Raw genomic sequence first — 14,723 nt, forward strand, 5'->3', positions numbered from 1 at the left:
CCTCTTAGTCAATTGTTGCGCTTTGACCATTTAACTAAACCACGTGTCATGCCACATCATCTTTAATATAAACTCAGTTTTTTTTCCAATACAGTATTGAAGATGGTGATCTTAATACACGCTACTTTCATAACATGGCTTCAGTAAGGAGAAGGAAAAATTCACTGGTGCAACTGAAGCATAATGATAGACAATGAGTTAGATGGGATAACGGACTCAAAGATCTGATTGTCACCTTCTATACGAATCTATTTTCGTCCAATCAAGGGAGTATCACGAGATCCTGGAGATGGTTGAATGTAAAGTTAAGGAAGAACGTAATATCGAGCTTAAAAGGCCATTTACTAGAGAGGACGTTAAGACAGCAACCTTCGATATGCACCCTGATAAGGCACCGGGACCGGACGGATTGAATCCGGGGTTCTATCGCTCGTTCTGGTTTATCGTGGGCAAAAATGTTAGGGACGCAGTTCTAGCGACTCTTAACCACAATATGCCAAATCCGGGAGGAAACCTCACTAATATTATCTTAATTCTAAAGAAGAAGATTCCTGAGAACATCACAGATTTGCGCCCTATATCCTTATGTAATGTGATTGACAGGATCGCATGCAAATCCATGGCCAATCGAATGAGAAAGTTTATGAATGTAGCGATTACGGAGGTCCAAAGTGCCTTCATCCCTGGAAGATTTATTTCGGACAATGCAATGATTTCTTTTGAAACGATGCACTGCTTGAAACGCAAAACATAGGGGGAAAAAAGGATATGTGGCTTTAAAAACTGATATGAGCAAGGCGTATGATAGAGTTGAATGGGAAATTTTAAGGCAGATGCTATTAAAATTGGGTTTTTGCGAAGAATGGGTCGTGAAGTTAATGAATATGGTTACTACTGTTAGATATCAATTCTCTCGTGGGGTATAATATTTGGACAGTTTATACCAAGTAGAGGTTTACGGCAAGGTGACCCATTGTCTCCGTATCTGTTCCTTGTAGTAGCGGAAGGGCTCTCTGTGATGCTTAGAACTTATGATCGACGAGGTTTACTTCATCACATCAAGGTGACTCCTCGAGGACCATCTGTTTCACACCTATTTTTTACGGACGACGCCTTGTACTTTTTTCAGGCAGAGATTGGCAAGGCAAATATCATTAAACACTGCCTTGATAGCTATCGGAAGGCTTATGGACAACAGGTCAATTTGCAAAAATCCAATTTATTACTTTAGTCGGAATACATCGGAAGATATGAAGACTGCGTTAAAACATGCGCTTGGAGTGAAAGAGATTGCTACCCCGGGCAAATATCTCGGAGTACCATCATTGTCGGTAGAAAAAAGGACATCTTCCAATATGTATTAGATAAAGTTTGGGAAAATTGCAAAGTTGGAAGCAAAAATACATCTCTAGAGCTGGTAAGGAAATCCTACTGAAAACAGTGGTGCAAGCTATCCCAAATTATGTTATGATGCTATTTCTTCTCCCAATAAGCACCTGTGACTCAATCGAGAAAGCAATGAATGGGTTCTGGTGGCGTGGAAAAGGTGGTGACACTGGGGGAATAAGATGGATGTCATGGAAAGGGCTATGCAAACGAAAAGAAGATGGGGGATTGGGATTTCGAGAGGTGCAAAATTTTAATTTGGCTATGCTAGCAAAAACAACATGGAGTTTGTTGACACGACCGGAGGCACTAGTGAGCCGAATATATAAAGCTCGATACTTCCCTACAGGAGATTTGCTTTCAGCAACAGTGGGAAATAACCCCAGTTATGTTTGTGGCTCATTATGCGCGGGGTTACAGGTTTTAGAAGGGGGATGTGTTAGGTGTATTGGAGATGGACGTACAACAAAAATATTCCATACTCCATGGCTACCATCCGAGCAATTGCAAGTTATTCAGAGTGTGTGCAATAATGGGATGGAGGAGATGGTCGTGTCAGAATTAATATATGAGGAGACTCGAACATGGAGCGAAGTGAAGCTGGAGACAGTGTTTAATGCACAGGAGATTGAACTAATACAAAAAATACCACTAAGCTCGACCTTAGAGCAGGATAAATGGATGTGGTTGTTCGATCCAAAGGGCATGTATACAGTCCGTGGAGGTTACATGAGACTTTATGATCAAGTCAGACATGAAATTGAGGCAAGTCGTCGACGACTTTGGCAATCATTATGGCAGCTGCGAACCCCACCAAAGATAAAAAAACTTTATGTGGAGAACGATGAACAACGTGCTCCCAACATGTGATAACTTGACCAGACGACATGTGATGAATAATGCAACTTGTCCATTGTGCTGGCAGCACCCCAAAACCGTCGAGCACTGCCTCCTTAATTGCACCATGGCTAAGACATGCTGGTTGCAATCTCACGTGGGATGGAGAGAAATAATTTTGAATATGGAGCAGTGGTTTAACAAGCTTAATCATACATTATACAAGAAGGAGATTGAAGAAGCAATCATGATATGCTGGGAGATTTGGAACTATAGAAATGGTGTAATCTGGAACCAAAGAACGAGTACAGTGGATCACATACTAGATAAAGCTATTAGCTTCATCAATGAATGGCACCAATTACGTACGCCATATGGTTCACATGGGCAGATAACGAGGAGAATCGAAAGTGGAAACCCCCAAATGGTTTAGCCCTCAAGTGCAATATTGACGCATCCTTCAACCTTGCAACTGGTGAAGTTGGAGCAGGGATAGTTGTTCGGGATATGCACGGTGAGTTTTGAGAGGTAGATCGACATATATAGGGGCAACATTCAGTTCGATGATGGCAGAGGCATTGATAGTAAAGGAAACTCTTAGTTGGCTGAAGATTCACTAAGAAGACACCAAGATAGAGCTCGAGATGGATAGTAGAATGCGTTGGAGAAGGCCGAAGATATTTACTCATATTTATCTGACGTGATTTCTGATTGTAAAAACCTCTTAAAAGGTTTTCAGTTTCTATCTTTGTCTGTTGTTCGAAGGTCTACGAATTAGGTTGCTCATGCCTTAGCACGAGTGGCTGATTCTATGTCAGGCTCAGTGGAGTGGAATGCTAGCCCTCCATCCTTTATTGTAGATGCTTTAAATTTTGATTTGAATAATTAAGATGATGGTAGTTTAAAAAAAAAAAGACTCTGTTGGTCTCATGTAAACCAACTCAAATTGACTCCTAAATTCTTGTAGTTTCTCCTTCTTTATGTTAGTAGCTCTTCGATATGGCTTCACCAAGATTATCCAAGCCTCCTTTGATGACTTTGCATGCAAATATGTTTTAGATACATGCAATGCGACCTTGATGGTGAGATAGCAGTGTGCCTTATAATCTAAATATCTCTTCTTCTCCAATTGCGTAACTGCATCACCCGTCAACATTGTACCTTATGGGGATTCCTCAAATCCTTCACCAATGGTGGACCATAATCCAATAGCCTTAAAAAAAATCTTCTATCACTTGATACCAAAATTCAAAATTACTTTTACCATCAAACACACAAACATGACAATTAGGTAATAAAGTATCCATAGTTTTTAGGAGCTCCCACTGACTCTGACAGGATCTCACTCAGACTCTGATACCAATTTGAAGAATCGAAATACCCCGAAGAATAATTTAGGCACAAGCAAAAAATTCAGCAAAAGGTATATAGAAGAAATTTATTAAACTAGGGAGAGAACTTGCTAGGAGGCTTTTTCACAACTCATAAACTCTTGGATCTTTCTACATCGTAACTACCTCTCTACAATAGAAAATATGTAATGGCACCCCTATTTATAATACAACAAAATCAAATTTGACTAGAATCTAGAAAACCTATTCCTACATGATTTTGGTTATGAATCCTAATTAGAAATAAATTAAATAAATTAGTTAATACCAAATCCTAGACGACGTAGTAATACTAATTAATCTTGGTTTAATTTCCAACAATCAACAATCAATCAATACAAATCACAACACCCACGAATTTCGATCCTCTAGATTCTAACTTCTCAAATATGTTAATGGTGAGTTTCAAAATAAATCATTATTAAACTCATTTGAAGCTGATTTGCATTCCTTGAAGGTGTAGAAGTGATTTGAACATGAATGAGAAGCTTCAAATTTAAGAGTTGTAGACTTTCAGATTTGAAATAATTCTTCTTCTTTTTTTGGTGATTTCGGTGTTAAAGCGGAGGTGTGGTGGTAGATAGAAGATGCCTTTTAGTCTAAATATCGTATAGCTGGTGTTTATACAATCTTATACAATATTGTATAATTGTATATAATTATATATAAATGTGTATAAGATGTATATTTGTGTGTAATATTATTTAATTATATATTTCATTCAGTGTATATGGGTGTATATACATTGGTGGTGTATAATAGACGTCCACGTTTGAAACTTTCTTTTCTTCTCCTTCTTTTCTTATTTTTCTGAAATGCATTATTATACATTCCATATACAAGTTTATGCTCTACCTCCTTATGTAGTGGTAAAATCTACGTACACACTACCTTTCCTAGATCCCACTTGTGGGATTATACTGGGTATGTTGTTGTTGTTGTTGTTGTTGTTATTGTATATACAAGTTTATGCAAAATTATACATTATTATACACGTACTACCGTTAAAATTAAAATTGAAATTTTTGTATTTTCTTGCTTTTCTAGAACAATCTACGTATAAATCGATTTTTCTTGTTAATTTCTCTGTCAAATCACAAACTTGTAGCAATTTTTTTTTTTAATTTTTGTTCTTAATATATGTTTTATGGAACTTGGGGTGGAAGAAAATGTATGGTTTTCGAGTTGCATTGTACCCAATTTTCATTTTTATAGCTTTAGTAGGAATGTATATGATCGATATAGGCTGGTTACGGGCAAAGAATCAAAAAACACTGTCATGATCCGGAATTCCAATATTCGGGACCGTTATGGCGTTTGCTAGGCAAGTCAGCGTTAGAACAATTTATCCATTTTTCAACAGTTTAAATTAAATAATGAGAAAGAACCGAAATAACTGTAATAATCCAAAGTAAAGTGCTAAAACTATAACAACTAAAATATCTGATACAACACTGGACCTAGTGTTACAAGTGCACGAGCTACTAGAATAGTACAAACAAGGGTCTGAATAAAACATAAAGTTGTCTGAAGGAAAGTACACAACTAAATAAAAGGATAGGGGACTCTAGGAGTTGTGGATGCTGAGAAGCTATACCTCAAGTCTCCACAAAGCTGTCCAATTCGAGCACGCTAATAACCTCCGCTGGAACCGACTCCAAAATATGCACAAGAAGTGCATAGTGTAGTATGAGTACAACCGACCCCATGTACTCTGTAAGTCCCGATCCTAACCTCGACGAAGTAGTGATGAGGCTAAGGCAGGTCACTTACACTACAACCTGTACGCAGTATATAATAAAGACAAGAGAAGGAAATATGGAATAAAATAAGACAATTAATTGAAGATAATAGCTAAAGCCTCAAGAAATAAACCAGTGACAATCAGAATTACCAATCCTTAGAGTTTGAAATGAAAATACTGAAAACCAACACAACTGAAGAAAATAGAAACACATAGATTGTTGCAGCGCGCAACCCGATCCCACTGTACAATACAATCCTTCTTTATCCCGCCGTAACAATATCAACAATCATAAATAAATATATGTTGCGGCACACAACCCGATCCCACCATATAACAAAATTAATATCGTAATTTACTCTTATTTCACCGTATCAATCCACCCTTATTTCACATGTTGCAGCGTACAACCCGATCCCACCATATCAATACAATTTACCCTTATTCCACCATATCAATCCATCCTTATTCCACTTGTTGTGGCGTACAACTCGATCCCACCATATTAGTACAAGTATTCAATGAAAGCAGTCAAATTAATAACTCAAATCACAAGAACCTCTACGATTGGCGAATATGAAGTTGAATCAGAAAGCAAGCCTTGTACCAAATTAAGAATTCACATATGAAATGTTAAACGATAAGACAAGTCCAGTAAATGACAATTAAAAGTGCAAGTAAGTCAATTAAGGCAATAACATATAGACATGAAAGCATGAAAAGCTCCAACATTTTTGACAGGAGAAACAATGATTAACAAGTAGCAAATAAAGCATGGAAGGCCTTTAGAGAACATAACAGTTAAGGCAGGGAAGGAAATAATTAAAGAAAAGCTTAAAATCAGGAAAACAAGTAGTTCGGTGGAGTATAAGCACTCAACATCTCGCATATAAGCTGCAACACATGGAATTTACATAGAACATAGTCTGAGGGTTCCTAATTCTCTCAAATCAAGGTTAAACTCAATACTTACCTCATTCTGCAGTCAACTCAGGGCTCTACTGGGGCCTTTCCCCCAGAATCCGCCTCCAAACCACTCATATCTATCAACAATTGACTCGATAATATCAAATATTGCTAAATGAATCAATTACAATGCATAAATTTAGAATTTTCACACTTTTCTCCAAACAGTCAAAAATCGACCCCGAGCCCGCTTGATCAAAACTCGAGGTTCGGATCAAAATCCATTTACCCATTCACCCTCTAGCCCGATTATGTACTTTATTTCGAAATCCGACTCCAATTTGAGGTCTAAATTCTAATTTTATAAAAATCCCTAATTCTATCCAAACCCCCAATTTCTACCATGGAAATCCTTGATTTTAGGTGAAAATCTTATGAGATGCAATGGGTAATTGAAAGAAAGCAGGTTAGAATCACTTACCAACAAATTGGAGAAGAAGAGCTCTTAGGAAAATCGCCTCTATAATTATCTAGGTTTGAAAATTTGAAAGAATGAATAAAATCCCGTTTTTAAAACTGTTTTTATCACTAACGTCAGGTGTTCATCGTGTTCGCGTGAAACCTGATGCGTTTGTGAAGGGCACTACCCAGATGGCTTACGCAATCGCGAGTTACTCAACGCGTTCATGTAGGCTTAGCACCCTAGCCTTCGCGATCCTGGTCACACGTTCGCGTAGAGTAAGTATATTTCCCAGCCCCCCACCTCTGTAATAATACGCGATTGAGTCGCCGCGTTCGCAAAAAGCAGACTCCCCAATGTTACGCGTTCGTGTAGAACAAAATCCTCCCCAGCCCAGTTTACTCTTCGCGATCGCGAGAGTACCTTCGTGATTACGAAGAAGAAAACACCAGAAACCAGCAGAAGTCCAAAAACTAGCTTTTTCTAAGTTTAAACCATCCGTAGCTTATCTGAAACTCACCCGAGCCATCGGGACTCCAAATCAAATATGCACACAAGTCCAAAAATCTCATACGAGCTCGCTCGCGTGATCAAAATACCAAAGTAGCACCTAGAACTATGAATTAGACACTAAATCAATTAAAATTTTTAAGAAAACTTTGGAACTTCTATTTTAACAACCGGACGTCCGAATCACGTCAAACTAACTCTGTTCTCCACCAAATTTGGAAGAAAAGTCATAAATATAGTAATGCACCTATACCGAGTTCCGAAACCAAAATACAGATCCGGTATCAACAAAATCAAATATTTGTCAAATCTTTAATGTCACTAAACCTTTAAACTTTCAATTTTCGACAAAAAGCGATAATTCGAGCTAGGAGACCTTCAAATTCGATTTCGGGCATACGTCCAGGTCCCAAATCACGATACGGACCCATCAGGACAGTCAAAATACGGATCCGTATCCGTTTGCTCAAAACATTGATCGAAGTCAACTCAAATGGATTTGTAAGGCAACATTTTATATTTTATTAATTTTTAACATAAAAGCCTTCTGGAAAGAAATACGGACTACACACACAAATCAAAAAAGGTTAAATTGAGCCTAATATTTTTGGGCTATAGATTTGTAAAGTTGAATCTATGCCATTATGTTGTAATGTAGGTTATGGGCTGTACTTATGTATGTGTAGTTCTCCCTAAATTAAACTCAAAAAATGCACATAATGTTGGCTTATCCGGTAGTACTAAAATGGTCATCACTTGTATAGTAATAATAATCTACACTATATTAAAAGTACGAAGGCTTTAGCGAAATGCCATTTATTTTTTTGTTTTTTTAAATAATTAAATTTCACATTGGACAAAATAGTCATTTAATTATTTTTTTAATATTTAGGATTTCAAAATCGACTAAAATTTTAATTGTTAAAATATTTCCTCATGTGAATTATATGGAAAGTCTTATATTTAGGATTTTCCAATCAATTAAACTTTTATCTCTTATAAATCATTTCCTTACCCAAACCATGTAAAAACTACAAAATTACTTTGTGAAATAAGGACCAATTTTATCGGTCAAATCATTGAACTCTCTTTACCGATTTTAAGACCTAATCCATGAGGAAATTGAGCTCTAGAAGTTAAGGAGTTTCCACCTTAACCTAATACGTATGTCATATATTTTTTCGTGGAAAAACTACTCATGGTAATATTAAGGCCGCACATATACTTCTTTGACTTTTGAGTTTGACTTACTGACTCTAAGGTAAGGGTCCTTTACATGCATAATGGTAGATGGTACAAGTTTATTGTGCGTGTCCAAGTTATTGACAATCATTGTTCAAACAGAAAGTGTTGAGGTTTTTATTCTGAATCGTGTCTACCTTTTTTAATCTGTTCGAGGGGTTATTATTCACCAGTTAATTATACTCGAGATTTCTCTAAGTAATGAGTGCCACCTAAAAACTAGATTAAGTTTTTAGTTTTTACGACTCCCATCTCTATTTATAAGATATTAAGAGCTAGTGAGGTTAATATACTTGATTATGGGCCCATCATTAGTATTAACTTAATTTCTCCTATTAAAAGTAGAATTCGAACTATAGGAAAATTAGCCAAAAAAGTCAATTCTTTTAATTTAATTAAGTAAGAAAAAATAATTAAGAAGTCTCGGTCAAATAAGAATGTAGGTTAAGCAAAAAGGGACGAACAGAGTATTAAATGAAATAGAAAAAAAAACGTCGTACCCAAAAAGCAAAAAACTATTTAAAAATAAACCCAAAAAAGAGCTCATAATAAAATAGGAAAGAAAAGATTCTTTGAATGTTTATAGGGATTACATAATCTTTTGCCTAGAATGGTGGGAGTGCAAATTTTTTTACAGCAAATAATGAAAGTATTTGTTATTCTAACCACGATCAGGAGTTTGCTTTGTAATTAAATCTCAACCTTTAATTCTCATTCAAGTAGAACTTGAAAACCTGGAAAGAATGAGAAATGAAAGGGAGTTTCATCCAAAAATGTCACCCATCTAAAAAAAGCTTTCACGAATACCGAAAACAAAGAAAAGCCATCAATTTTCATAGTCACAAATCCTTATAATCTCTCTTGCCAATTAACCTAACAATTGCCATGACAAAGAAAACAAAATATTATCATGGCGAAAAACAATACCATTACAAACTCTTGTCCTCTTTTCATCCTTGTAATTCTGATCATTTTCTTTGCTTTACCTCTTTCAGATGCTACACCAAACACCAATTTAATGGAGACAATGTTTCCCAATATTGAGGTAACTTTAGCCAATGATAATAGCAAACCAATCTATTACATGTGTAGAGATTTTGACACATATAACAGATTGTCAAGGCTTGAACCAGGAACAAATTATAAATTTAACATCACTCAAATTGCTTTCCCTATGAGATGGTGTTATTTATACATAAATCCACGTACCCATGGTTTCTTTTGGGCTTATAATGTAAGATCAAGATGCACAAAATGCTTTTGGAGTGTCACGAATTTTCCATATTTGTATAAAGCAGACCGTGTAAGGTGGGAACGTGAAAAGCTTTTCACCCCTGTTGGATTCAATATTAATGACTATTTGTTAAAGAACATTTAAAAATGTTGGATATCTGGATTCTAAGGTTCATGAAGAATTTCTTGATGTGAATTAAAATACGCACGTACACAATGTTATGATCATTACATAAGTCTTCTATGTGAAAAGAAGATAGAGATACATTGGAATGATGGATATGTGAATTTCAAGGTATCATATTTATTTTATTTGTAAATAGGCGTTAATAATGTGCACATACCGTAAAATATTGTTAGAATGAAACGATATTCATGAACTATTGAAAGACAATCTTCATGCTTACACATGTTTTTTTGTTCATTTGTTCTTCTTCTCTAATTCCTCTCACTTTTGTAATATATAACTAAATTATATAAGCGAATTTACAGTTAATGGATTGTATTGAGAGTTAAAAGATAGAATGTAAGAAGGACATTTTAGACAATGCACATTCACACATGTGATTTACACGTGAGTGATTAGTTAAGCTGTTAGAAGATGGTTAAATACTGTATTTTGGAATGTACAGTGATAACAGAATCAGAAATCGATTTCTTCTTTTCTTCCTCCTTTCTTCATTCTCTGAATTCTCTAGAAACTAGGGTTTAATTGTTCATGCAAGTCTAGATTCTATCATGGTATTAGAGCGGGTTGATGTAAATCCGTAAGATCTGAACATCGAACTCCGTTAGAAGCTTCAATTTGATCGACCATGGGAGAAACAACGAGTCTTCAAATTGATCACAATCATCCTCTGTTTTTAGCATCTGCAGACACACCTGGAGTTGCATTGCATGATATCAAGCTCAGCGGACCTGAAAATTAAGGTTTGTGGAGTAGATCGATGCGGATGACACTTTTGGTGAAGAACAAGCTAGGGTTCATTGAAGGAACCTGCTTGAAAAGCTCTTACAAAGGAGAATTGGCGAATCAATGGGAAAGATGCAACGTAGTGGTTCTTTCATGGATAGGACGCACAGTGTCTGCAGAATTACAACTGAGTATCATCTATGCATCAAATGCAAAGACAGTGCGGAACGAGTTCAAAGAGAGGTTTGATAAATCTAACCTTACTCGTTTTTACCTTCTGTGGATACAAATTGGATCGCTAAAGCAAGGTACTGATTCTGTAACATCGTACTATACAAAAATGAAAGACCTTTGGGATGAAATAGATCTGTTAGTTCCAGCACCAGGTTGTGATTGTGAAGAGACTAGACCTTTCATTAAACAATTTAAGAATTTAAGTTTACTGCAATTCTTAGTTGGACTTAATGAAAGCTATAGCCAAGTAAGAAGCGAGATATTGCTGAAAACACCAGTGCTGACTGTAAACCAGGCTTATGCTTTGATTATTCAAGTGGAAAGCCAACGTGAGTTAGGTGTGCTTGAAGTGAATAGTGAACCCTTGACTATGATGGCAGGACAAAATCAAGGCTATAAGGCTAAGAAGATTGGGATTGTTTGTGAGCACTGTGGATACAAAAGACATCTCAAAGAAAATTGTTACAAAATCATAGGGTATCCTCCTGATTTTAAAAGCAAGAAGAAATAACAGGGCCAAGGAAACAGAGTTTATGCTAACATGGTTTCAGAAGAGACTGCAGGTTCCTCTCAAGGACAACAACTTGGACAGTTTTTTACTGAAATCCAGTACAAGCAGATATTAGATCTTTTGAACAAAACACCTGCAGGTGATGGTCAGGCACTTATGGCAGGTATAACCACATTACTGTCCAATACATCTCTATGTGAGCGAATAATAGATACAGGAGCATCTCATCATATTAAATGTAATAAGGAGATCTTATCTAATTTAGAGAATATTAATCAACAAAGCAACCATAAAGTGCAGGTTCCAACAGGTAGCAAATGTTCAGTAACACACAAAGGAAATGCATCTATCCTAGGAGGATGTGAATTGAAGGATGTCTTATATGTTCCTGATTTTAAGTTTAACCTATTTTAGTCTCCAAATTGACCAAGGAATTTAGTTGTTGTGCCCTATTCTTCCCTGACTTTTGTGTGTTGCAGGGTCTTTACAATGGGAAGGTGATGGGGATTGGTAGAGAGGATTATGAACTTTATATACTAAAGTGGAGAGAGAAGCATATAGCAGCAATGGTTACCAAAGGGAATGATGAAAACAGTCTTTGGCATATGCGATTAGGACATCTATCAATAATGGCAATGAAGCATATTTCTGCCTTGAAGAATAAAGCAGTAGATAGTCTACAACACAATTGTTAAGTGTGTCCTTTAGCTAAGCAAAACAGATTGAAATTTCCTCTTAGCAGCAGTAAAACTGATTGTATTTTCCAGCTTATTCATCTTGATGTTTGAGATCCTCACAAATTGCCTACATATGATAGAAAACATTATTTTCTTACGATTGTGGATGATTTTAGTAGGTATACCTAGGTGTGCTTATTGCAATCAAGGTCTGAAGTTGTAACAGTGCTGGAAGACTTTCTTATTATAGCAAAGACCCAATTTGACATGAATGTGAAAGTGTTAAGATCTGATAATGTGAAAGAGTTTTTTAATTCTAGCTGTAATGAGTTGTTAGCATCTTTAGATATTGTGCATCAAAGCAGTTGTCCCTATACACCCGTGTCACACCTCCTTTTTACCTGCGCCCGCAAGGGGCGTAAAGGAGTTTTTTCCAATTAAAGGACAATCGAAACGGGATTTGTTTATTTATTTCAGAGTCGCCACTTGGGAGATTTAGGGTGTCCCAAGTCACCAGTTTAATCCCGAATCGAGGAAAAGAATGACTCTGTATTACAGTCCGCGAACCAGAAATCCGGATAAGGAATTCTGTTAACCCGGGAGAAGGTGTTAGGCATTCCCGAGTTCCGTGGTTCTAGCACGGTCGCTCAACTGTCATATTCGGCTTAATTATCTGATTTTAGTACATGTTCAAACCTATGTGCATTCTTAACCTTAACCGCTTTTATTCATTTTTAGGAAGATTGCAACGTTATTAAAACACGTCTTGAACCGCGTCACATAAATGCACCCGTGGTCTTTGACATATTTTAACATTGTTGAGATTTGGATTTGGGTCACATAAATGCGCACCCGATTTTAAGAAGGTAATATTATTAAATGTCGAGCCTAAAGCAACTAGCGTATTATTAACTTTGGGGGAGGCCATAAAATTCGCTAAATGGCATGTCTCGAGGTCTAAAATATTTTTACTATAATTAAGAGGGCCGCGCAATGTATGATATTTGTTTGGCGCGACACACCTCATTTATTTTAAAGCCAACCTAAAAGAACTATGATTTTTCTATTAAGTATTGTCTCTAAAAGGGCCCTAATTAATTAGCATTGTTAATAAACCATCATTGAAAGTATTACATCATAATATTAAATCAAAAAAGCTTTAATAAACAACCTAGTATCTTCAGCAGATTGGGCTTCAAAATCAGCCCAAAAGAAGGAGAATTGTTTAACCTTACAAGAGGGGAAGGGCTGTCTGACGCTGGGCCTTAAGCAGATTCAGGCCCAGATCTTGTTCAAACAGAGGCTGTCACGTTTAGGCTCCTAAATGAGCCTAGATCCCATACTGATTTTATTTGAATCTCAGCCTACTGATTTTAACTCACAACGGGCTCAATTATTGGTGAACACATAATCATTTCTGAATTCATGCTAATTTCAACATGCTAACTTTGAATCATCACATGCATATTCATTGATTCATACATGGTTAACCAAACAAGCTGAATCTGTCACACAGTTAAAATGAGTAAAACAAATTCATTTTTGGCAGGCACTTCAATTCAAATCTGTTGTGGCTAAGCAACACACATTGATTGTTTGACGAAACAAAAGCAAATTTGTTGAAACTGAACTCAAGGTTATTTGAATCTGCATAACTGGTGACTTTTCTCTTCATTTTAAATGACCTACACGTTAGGTAACTTTTGAATCTCGATTTGGAATTCACCAGTGATACTAGAATACGTAAAACCACGGCTTAAAATCTTCGTCGAACTGTGAATTAATTAATTGAATTGCAGCTCTTCAACAACACTCATATCTCATAGATACCATGATGTAGAGTATGAAATGAGTAATTCCAGTCAATATAAGTTCTAAAATACTGATTATTTATAGGAATTTAAAATACACTAGGACTAAACTAATGAAGCAACATACAAACAATTCCAGTTTGAACAGTCCAATTATACAAACGATACAAAGTTTCAAGTAAACGTGACTGTTTTACACCTTTAAACCAAAACAGAACAGAAGAAATCAGAGATCAACCCAAACAACACTTTATCATTTAATCCCCCAAATCAGATCTACATTGATCCTTTACAGTTCATACGAGATCAAGGGGAGTACCTGGAAATTGCAAAAGGAAAGAAGGTGAAAGCAATGAACAACAACAGAACAACCTAGATTTATAGATTGAAACACTACAACCAGCTTGAAAATCCAATGGAATTGTGGTTCTTAGCAACTTGAAACAGAGAAACTCTTCCAAAACTCAATATCACTCTATATAAACTCTCAGAATAAGTCAGAAACTATGTCAAGACTTGAAAACTTCAGCGATTGACCAAGAAAGGAAAACGAAGATTCAATGGAACAGGAAAACCTTATTCGTTTCTTTTTCTGGATCCTCCCTCTCTCCTATTTCAGAATTGTTTTCTTTTATTTCTGAAGACCAAACCGTTCTCTTTTCGTCCCGTCTTCCCCGACTCTTAAACTCTCTTCCTCTCTCCTTTTTTCGAACTGATCAAAGACCCCCTTTTAAAGACCAATGTTAAACTCTTTTTTATTCAAATTTTTCCACTGTTCAGCCTGTTTATTCCCTCCCATGTGCACTCCTTTTAACTTTTATCATTAGCCCATGTTGTTTTCTGATTTCTAGCTCTTAAAAGGTCCTTA

General features: G+C 36.3%; 1 protein-coding gene and 1 long non-coding RNA gene across 4 annotated transcripts; both read left to right on the forward strand.

Moving 5' to 3' along the window:
* Positions 1-1,518: 1,518 nt before the first annotated feature.
* On the forward strand, positions 1,519-2,256 carry LOC138891234 (uncharacterized). The gene has a single exon (XM_070174455.1). It carries the CDS (start codon positions 1,519-1,521, stop codon positions 2,254-2,256), a length of 738 nt encoding a protein of 245 aa, XP_070030556.1.
* Positions 2,257-9,299: 7,043 nt separating this feature from the next.
* On the forward strand, positions 9,300-12,202 carry LOC104233308 (uncharacterized). 3 transcript variants are annotated; one of them, XR_712608.2, is made up of 4 exons: positions 9,300-10,004; positions 10,577-10,865; positions 11,237-11,530; positions 11,847-12,202. It is a non-coding gene; the product is annotated as an uncharacterized lncRNA (long non-coding RNA). The 3 variants fall into 3 exon arrangements; XR_712607.2 differs by having other exon boundaries at positions 10,577-11,530; XR_011402667.1 differs by having other exon boundaries at positions 9,300-9,784; positions 10,577-11,530.
* Positions 12,203-14,723: the final 2,521 nt, after the last annotated feature.

Source organism: Nicotiana sylvestris, chromosome 1 (assembly GCF_000393655.2).
Source record: "Nicotiana sylvestris chromosome 1, ASM39365v2, whole genome shotgun sequence".
Lineage (NCBI taxonomy): Eukaryota > Viridiplantae > Streptophyta > Magnoliopsida > Solanales > Solanaceae > Nicotiana > Nicotiana sylvestris.

What these genes read in the sequence shown, in the direction of transcription:
- LOC138891234 (XM_070174455.1), top strand. Translation starts at nt 1,519, where the DNA reads ATGAATGGGTTCTGGTGGCGTGGAAAAGGTGGTGACACTGGGGGAATA.